General features: G+C 41.9%; 1 protein-coding gene across 1 annotated transcript; it reads right to left on the bottom strand.

Annotated features, from left to right (window-relative positions):
* Positions 1–577: 577 nt before the first annotated feature.
* mboat7 (membrane bound O-acyltransferase domain containing 7) lies at positions 578–8,966 on the bottom strand. The gene is made up of 9 exons (XM_024139691.2): positions 8,876–8,966; positions 8,100–8,179; positions 7,714–7,843; positions 5,206–5,332; positions 4,945–5,101; positions 4,262–4,457; positions 2,153–2,305; positions 1,869–2,045; positions 578–1,684 (listed from the first exon to the last, which is right to left on the bottom strand). The coding sequence occupies exons 2-9, from the start codon at positions 8,173–8,175 to the stop codon at positions 1,273–1,275; spliced, it is 1,428 nt and encodes a 475-aa protein (XP_023995459.1). The 5' UTR covers positions 8,176–8,179; positions 8,876–8,966; the 3' UTR covers positions 578–1,272.
* Positions 8,967–9,227: the final 261 nt, after the last annotated feature.

The following is a 9,227-nucleotide window of genomic DNA, read 5'->3' as shown; positions in this document are numbered from 1 at the left end:
TTTCAGAAGATCACCCAAAACGACATTTTAAATAATGCAGTAAAATAAATTCAGATTAAAGTCATAGTAAATACCTTAAGCAATTCATGTATTTTTCTAAACCACAGATTCCATTCTGAAATTTGCACTGGTCTTTTTGGTTCCAGTAGCCCCTCTTGACACAGTGAAAGTTATTTCAAGTTTCTTGGTCTTCACTCTGAGAACAAATCACTGAGGATGGCTCCACTTAATAATGACAGAGAATTTGTTTTCCTTTCAACTTGGAGATAAGGGAGAAATGATCATCTTATCATAATACAAAACCTAATAAGAATGTTGAGGAAAGAGAACGTATACAACTGCCACATTCATTATGAATGGATCCTCTATATGCGTTTTAAAACTAGACAAGTATAACTCYGTATGTACTCATGGTTATCCAAAGTTCAGTTTTCTGCACTATTCTATAACTTATCATAGGAACGGCCTGATCAATGAAAACTCGAAAATATAAAGAAGCAGAAAGTCTTGTTGCCCCGGGAAAATGCATTGTTGATCTGGTCATGGCTTGAGATAAATCATGCATTGATGTCAATGGGATTAGAGATTTAGGCAAAAATACAGACTGAGTAACATACTTAGATCCCAGTTCAAATTCAGTACTTGCTCTATGAATGGATTCAAGGGATGTGCCGCTGTGGTTATACAGTACTTTATACTCTGTTTCAAGGCAGCATCTTGAACCTACAGCCTTAGAACATACAATTTTGTGTCCTCTAAACTAATTGAAGTATATTTGTATGAAAATCGACTGATTTGAAATAATCACACACATACGCACAAGTGAAGTAGCTGAATAATCTACATCCCCCTGAACTTTTGCAACTCACACATCAAAAATAACATTCATTAAAGCAAACATTCTTTCACCCAATTATACCTGTATGTACATGTGGTTTGTAATGTAATATCACCATGGCAACTGTTACTGGGTTACAACAATGTTCATAAGGATTCACTGTATTCAGCTAATAGTCCAATGATGTCTCCTGGTTAGGGAAATCCTACAACTTCATCTATTCTACCTCCCAACTGCAAGTCAAACCCTAGTAGGGTCTAGAGGCCAGTTCGGGATTGAACATAACTCTTCTCTACCAGGGGAGACATCACTGGACCTAACTGACAAAAGTGACCCATACAGATCAGTGACAGACTGTGCATTGTGGGAATAGTAGTTCTTTAGTAAACCTATCCTCCCCATATAGTACATCCCTCCCATCCATCAATCCATTCTCACTCTGTCTTCTCTCTCACGTCCTCTTGCTTCACCTCTATCTTCTCCCCCTCAATTTTCTCCTCCTTTTCACTCTTCTTTCTCTCCCTCTTTCCTCCCTTCATCAGCCTCCCGAACAGAATGCAGGCCAGGGCGATGATGTGGATGATGAAGTAGATGGAGGTCCAGTAGTGGACGGTGTCGCTGGCCTTCAGCAGGACAAAGCCCATACACATGTAGTCATAGGCCCTCATCTTGAGGAACCAGTGGACCCAGTCGAAGGCACTCTGACCCCGGGGCCCCAGCTTGGCCCTGACAGATGCCTCCATGGCCGACTCAGCCGCAATGCACAGGGGAATGGTGAGGAATGACAGGTAGTAGCCAGCGTGAAGCCCGTGCCAGTATGCACTGATGAACATGGTCCATCCAGCCCTGGGAGAGAGAAAGAGAGAGAGAGAATTGTGAAACATATGCATCAAATGAAATTCAGGGGACATCTTATCTGGCAGTTACAAATATATTGAAAGTGGACTGTAGTTTAACAGACTTCTATGAGACAGTTTATTTTAGACATAATACACATGCCTTCTCTAGTGAACCTGCATAGGGCCCTTACTTGAGTGCGTAAGCCTTGAAGGGGGAGTTGGGGTAGATGTAGTTATGCAGCCACCACTGCACAGTCATGTTCCAGTAGCGCATCCCGTGGCGGACCTTCACACAGAAGTCAGTGTTGTATGGGTCAATGTTCTGGATGGTTTTGAAGTCGTACACAACCGGACTTTCAGGGTCAGGGCTGGAGAGACCGAAGAATCAAAACCAAGATTAAACACTTAAATAATTATGAATTAATGTACTTGACTGTTTTCCCCAACTGGACTGAATATCCTGTGTGAGACTTGCCTGTAGTTGACAGTGGGACCACCTCCCGGCTTGGAGAGCGCCCCCTCTGGSTAACAGCCCAGTCCTGCGCTGATGRAGCCAGCCTCTGCCCCACACCATGCAGCGTAGAACCGCATCCGGAACACAAAGAACACCACCGTCATGTAGAACAACCTGGAGGGGGGGATAGAGAGAGACCTCATTAATGTATAACTACGAGTGAAGAGCAACAATGGTCTGGAATACTAAATAGACAAGAGTCTCAATTCTGTTTCACTGGAATTGGTGTTTGTCCTTCAATTGTTTTCAGTCATCTGGGAAATACATGCATTTAGCCCTCTATTATTTAATGGTTTAAAATCCCGTAGCTCTCTGGAGAGAGAAAAACAGCGGTGAATGAACTCACAATTCTGTTATGCCAACTCAAAATAAATATATACATTTAAAAATCTACTCTACCGTTCAAAAGTTTGGCGTCACTTAGAAATGTCCTTGTTTTCCATGAAAGCATAAATGAAATTAGTTGCAAAATGAATAGGAAATAGTCAAGACGTTGACAAGGTTATAAATTATGATTTTTAATTGAAATTATAATTGTGTCTTTCAAACTTTGCTTTCGTCAAAGAGTCCTCCATTTGCAGCAATTAAAGCCTTGCAGACCTTTGGCATTCTAGTTGTCAATTTGTTGAGGTCATCTGAAGAGATTTCACCCCATGTTTCCTGAAGCACCTCCCACAAGTTAGTTTGATGGGCACTTCTTTCGTACCATACGCTTAAGCTGCTCCCACAACAGCTCAATAGGGTTGAGATCCGGTGACTATGCTGGCCACTCTATTATAGACAGAATACCAGCTGACTGCTTCTTCCCTAAATACTTCTTGCATAGTTTGGAGCTGAGCTTTGGGTGATTGTCCCGTTGTAGGAGGAAATTGGCTCCAATTAAGCGCCGTCCACAGGGTATGGCATGGCATTGCAAAATGGAGTGATAGCCTTCCTTCGAGATCCCTTTTACCCTGTACAAATCTCCCACTTTGCCACCACCAAAGCACCCCCAGACCATCACATTGCCTCCACAATGCTTGACAGATGGCGTCAAGCACTCCTCCAGCATCTTTTCATTTTTCCTGCGTCTCACCAATGTCCTTCTTTGTGATCCGAACACCTCAAACTTAGATTTGTCTGTCCATAACACTTTTTTCCAATCTTCCTCTGCCCAGTGTCTGTGTTCCTTTGCCCATCTTAATCTTTTATTTTTATTGGCCAGTCTGAGATATGGCTTTTTCTTTGCAACTCTGCCTAGAAGGCCAGCATCCCGGAGTCGCCTCTTCACTGTTGACGTTGAGACTGGTGTTTTGCGGGTACTATTTAATGAAGCTGCCAATTGAGGACTTGTGAGGCATCTGTATCTCAAACTTGACACGCTAATGTACTTGTCCTCTTGCTCAGTTGTACACCGGGGCCTCCCACTCCTCTTTCTATTCTGGTTAGAGACAGTTTGCGCTGTTCTGTGAAGGGAGTAGTACACAGCGTTGGACGAGATCTTCAGTTTCTTGGCAATTTACGCATGGAATAGCCTTAATTTCTCAGAACAAGAATAGACTGACGAGTTTCAGAAAAAAGGTCTTTGTTTCTAGCCATTTTGAGCCTGTAATCGAACCCACAAATGCTGATGCTCCAGATACTCAACTAGTCTAAAGAAGGCCAGTTTTATTGCTTCTTTAATCAGTACAAAAGTTTTCAGCTGTGATAACATAATTGCAAAAGAGTTTTCTAATGATCAATTAGCTTTTTAAAATTATAAACTTGGATTAGCTAACACAACGTACCATTGGAACACAGGAGTGATGGTTGCTGATTATGGGCCTTTGTACGCCTATGTAGATATATTCCCCTTTTTTATTTTTATTTTTTTTATCTGCCGTTTCCAGCTACAATAGTCATTTACAACATTAACAATCTCTACACTGTATTTCTGATCAATTTTATGTTATTTTAATGGACACATTTTTTTTTGCTTTTCTTTAAAAAACAAACAAGTGACCTCAAACTTTTGAATGGTAGTATACCTTTTTTTGATACAAGCAATTTTTTAACAACATTTTTACAAAATCAAGAGTGCTGTTTTGCTACCTGAAGAAAAAGTGATGTTCCAGGAACTCTTCAGTGCGGACGTATGCCAGGGGGAAGTACATGTTGGCGGTCAGGAACAGAGCTCCGTAGACAGGCACCAACCTCAGCCTCAGCATGCAGGGTACCCAGCCAGGAAGGTCCAAGGAGCTGGGCTGCCTCAGCCAGTCCACATAGGTTTGGAACCGGAAGAACGGGCCTTTAGGGAGATGCAGGGATAAATGAAGGGATGAAGAGAGAGCATTGAGGGAGAAGTGGTAGGATAGACAAGGTGAATAGTACAAGTTATAAAAGACAATAAGGAGAGAGAGGGATCATTGGAGGACAAAAAAAGGATAGAGTGCAAGGAGGAGTAGTGTTAATGGGTGATGGACGAAGGGGTGAGTAAAAAAAAAGGAGGGAGAGTTACAGGAAGGTCGTGTAGTGGAAGAGAACGTAAGCAGACTCACAATATTTTACTAGTGGCAGAAAGAAAGACAGAGAGAAACAGTTAAAATGGGTGCAAAAGCAAATTAGTGGCAAATCATACTAGATACATGGTACATTTACACCACACACATACACACTGAAGCCATTCACCTGTCTCCATATCAAAAAGAGGTCCAGAGAAAAGGGTGAACTGTGGATATGTTGACAGTAGCCCTGTATGATAAAACAAACTAGGGAATGGGGCTAGACAGCCTTACCTGTCATTATACCCACATAGCAGTAGCTATAGGCTATCATATCATAGAGGGAAGGCTCTTGGGATAGTCCACCAACCACAGGAGACTTAGAGAATGAGCTCACTTCCTGTTTCTTCTCCAGGTGAAAACTCTGCACCTCATTGGCCAGACTGACCATCTGAATGAAAACAAGTGGGTTGTTACTGTAAACAACATCATGATGCATTATGCCCTTGCATTTCAGTAATTGTGTATGTCCTCCATCTCTTCCTGTAGATGTACCTTCAGAGTGAGGAGTAGCTGGATGGCGTTGGCAAAGGGTGTTGGCGGCGGCAGGCCGAACCATGTGACAAGTCTGAAGAAGAGGAGGTAGAGGAAGGTCCAGGCCAGAGAGAGAGCTGGGGCACTCCTGAAGAAGGTAAACAGGGGAATGTGTGATAGAGAGAGGTTCCTGACTGTCACACTAAATAGTGGCACAGCATTACGACACAGGAGTGTTCTACATTGTCTGTTGATACAGTTGAAGTCAGAAGTTTACATACACCTTAGCCAAATACATTTCAACTCAGGTTCACAATTCCTGACATTTAATCCTAGTAAAAATTCCCTGTCTTAGGTCAGTTAGGATCACCACTTTATTTTAAGAATGTGAAATGTCAGAATAGAGAATGATTTATTTCAGCTTTTATTTCTTTCATCACATTCCCAGTGGGTCAGAAGTTTACATACACTCAATTAGTATTTGGTAGTGTAACAGTATAACTTTAGACCGTCCCCTCGCCCCGACCCGAACCAGGGACCCTCTGCACACATCAACAACAGTCACCCACGAAGCGTCGTTACCCATCGCTCCACAAAAGCCGCGGCCCTTGCAGAGCAAGGGGAAACCCTACTTCAACTCAAGGTCTCAAAGCAAGTGACGTAACCGATTGAAACGCTATTAGCGCGCACCACCGCTAACTAGCTAGCCATTTCACATCCGTTACACTAGCATTGCCTTTAAATTGTTTAACTTGGGTCAAACGTTTCAGGTAGCCTTCCACAAGCTTCCCACAATAAGTTGGGTGAATTTTGGCCCATTCCTCTTGACAGAGCTGGTGTAACTGAGTCAGGTTTGTAGGCCTCCTTGCTCACACACGCTTTTCAGTTCTGCCCACAAATTTTCTATGGGATTGAGGTCAGGGCTTTGTGATGGCCACTCCAATAACTTTACTTTGTTGTCCTTAAGCCATTTTGCCACAACTTTGGAAGTATGCTTGGGGTCATTGTTCATTTGGAAGACCCATTTGCGACCAAGCTTTAACTTCCTGACTGATGTCTTGACATGTTACTGCAATATATCCACATAATGGTCCTACCTCATGATGCCATTTATTTTGTGAAGTGCACTTGTCCCTCCTGCAGCAAAGCACCCTCACAACATGATGCTGCCACCCCCGTGCTTCTCGGTTGGGATGGTGTTCTTCGGCTTGCAAGCCTCCCCCTTTTTCCTCCAAACATAACAATGGTCATTATGGCCAAACAGTTCTATTTTTGTTTCATCAGACCAGAGGACATTTCTCAAAAAAGTACGATCTTTGTCCCCATGTGCAGTTGCAAACCGTAGTCTGGCTTTTTTATGGCGGTTTTGGAGCAGTGGCTTCTTCCTTGCTGAGCGGCCTTTCAGGTTATGTCGATATAGGACTTGTTTTACTGTTGATATAGATACTTTGTACCTGTTTCCTCCAGCATCTTCACAAGGTCCTTTGCTGTTGTTCTGGGATTGATTTCCACACCAAAGTACGTTCATCTCTAGGAGACAGAACGCGTCTCCTTCCTGAGCGGTATGACGGCTGCGTGGTCCCATGGTGTTTATACTTGCYTACTATTGTTTGTACAGATGAACGTGGTACCTTCAGGCGTTTGGAAATTGCTCCCAAGGATGAACCAGACTTGTGGAGGTCTACAATTTTTTTTCTGAAGTCTTGGCTGATTTCTTTTGATTTTCCCATGATGTCAAGCTAAGAGGCACTGAGTTTGAAGGTAGGCCCTGAAATACATCCACAGGCACACCTCAAATTCACTCAAATGATGTCAATTAGCCTATCAGAAGCTTCTAAAGCCATGACATKATTTRRMGYAWTTTRCKAYSRMMTTWAAAGGCACAGTCAACTTAGTGTATGTAAACTTCTGACCCACTGGAATTGTGATACAGTGAATTATAAGTGAAATAATCCGTCTGTAAACAATTGTTGTAATAATGACTTGTGTCATGCACGAAGTAGATGTCCTAACCGACTTGCCAAAACTATAGTTTGTTAACAAGAAATGTGTGGAGTGGTTGAAAAACTAGTTTTAATGACTCCAACCTAAGTGTATGTAAACTTCCGACTTCAACTGTATATAATTTGTATATTTTGAATAATGTGTCTTAGGGCTGGTAATTGCCAGGGACCTCACGATAAGATATTATCACAATACTTTGGCGCTGATACAATATGTATTGCGATTCAATACTAATGATTTTTTTTGCGATTTGATGTTCCAAAGATACTGCTCACCATATGTCTGCTGCAAAGGGACAAGAGAGAACCATGAAAACACAAGTTGTGATCAGTCATGGAAATAAAAGTGCTGAAAACAAATTGGCTCCGGATTTAAAAAGAAGATGGAGAAGTTATGAAGAAAAAATACTGGAGTTTTGTTGCAGGTACAGCCAACTAGCGCAATAAATTATATTGCGATATTGTCAAAAATAATATCTCAGTATGTAACTGCATGGATTTCTTCCCCCCATCACTAATGTCTCACCGCCAGCTGCTCTTGATGATGATCCATGTTCCAAGCACTGTCACCAGCGAGTGGAGCGCATGGACATGACAGGTTGCTATGGTGATCAAGAGGCCCAAGAGCAACGCTGCCCCCTGCTTCACTGGAGGACCTACAGCAACAATAACACCCACATACATTTCACTTACAATAAACCTTCAGAGCAGAGCAGATAGGCCTATTATACATCATGTGTTAAAAAACTGTTTTACATGTTATCGTGATTGCAACTGCCTTTTCATTCCTCTGTCCTGCGTGTAACCAGAATGTATTGAAAATAAAGAATTGTGTTTTTCAGTGTTAATCTATTCTAGGAGACACCATATAGGTTAGGTGAATTTATTCGACGGCCCAGATAGAATACTCACTCGGGTACCGGAATAGGAACCCGATGGGGATGGAAGCAGCGAGAATGCCCAAGTAGACCAGCTCATCAGGAGACATCTCTCTGCACACAGGTACACAACACACACACACACACAGTATACAGTATGATCATGGTAACTTAAATAGGTCCTCTGTGCTGCATGGAAAAATTATATGAGAAATTTGACTGCAGTTTGCATACAGCATCATTATGACAGTGATAAAGCCTGTGATTGACAACTTAATGTCTGTTCTATTCGAAGTTGCTATGCATGTTGGTTCCTCAATACACAAATATTGGTACAAGCTAAGTAGTATAAGAAAGTGTTTATATCATACACATGCCTCAACATCACATCGTCATGATAAACATTTTACACCACTGACGTGAGTTAGCGTGTGGACTGAATTAGGACTCGCCTGATCATGCCATGGATGGAGTAATCATAGAATTGCAACATACGCGTTACAAATGTTAGCACACGCTAAACTAGTTAGCTACTGCAGCCTTGCGTGACACCAGAGGAAGTACCGCAGTGACAGAAGACAGGGGAAATATTTGTTCTAGAGGATCTTCTATAGGCGATAAGTTACTCATTCTAGAAACGCAAAAAATGTGGCTAGCTATTCCCCGGGACCACAACAAGCTAACTTGCTAAAGTAGCAGCCAACGTTAGCTCTTAGCTCAATGATATTATTCCCTGTATGTATAATAGGCCTATAGATGTACATCTCTGTTCAAAGGATGTAGCTAAACTTCTAGAGTAAACGTACTCACGTTTAAAATCAGGCCGACATTCAATATAGTTAACAATCCCTGGAATAAATATTCAAGCACAGTGATGATTTGGTAAATTCCACTTCCTACTACCGCAACAACGTGTCATTCACAACCAAAACCCCGCCCATGGACACTGCCCAGTCCATAAATTAAGGCAGTACGTTTCAAAAAGAATCAATCATTCTGCTTGAAATGGTTTGGAATTTTACATTAATATAGCGAAAACATTGATTCTTGAGGAATATTACTTAATGTCTCATAAGCTTTGTTCAACTGTCATACCCAATGATATAGTATACACTGAACAAAAATATAAATGCAACATGTAAACTGTTGGTCCCGTATTTCA

This window comes from Salvelinus sp. IW2-2015, unplaced genomic scaffold (genome assembly GCF_002910315.2).
Source record: "Salvelinus sp. IW2-2015 unplaced genomic scaffold, ASM291031v2 Un_scaffold1879, whole genome shotgun sequence".
Classification (NCBI taxonomy): Eukaryota; Metazoa; Chordata; class Actinopteri; order Salmoniformes; family Salmonidae; genus Salvelinus; species Salvelinus sp. IW2-2015.
This window is presented reverse-complemented; position numbering and strand designations above follow the sequence as displayed.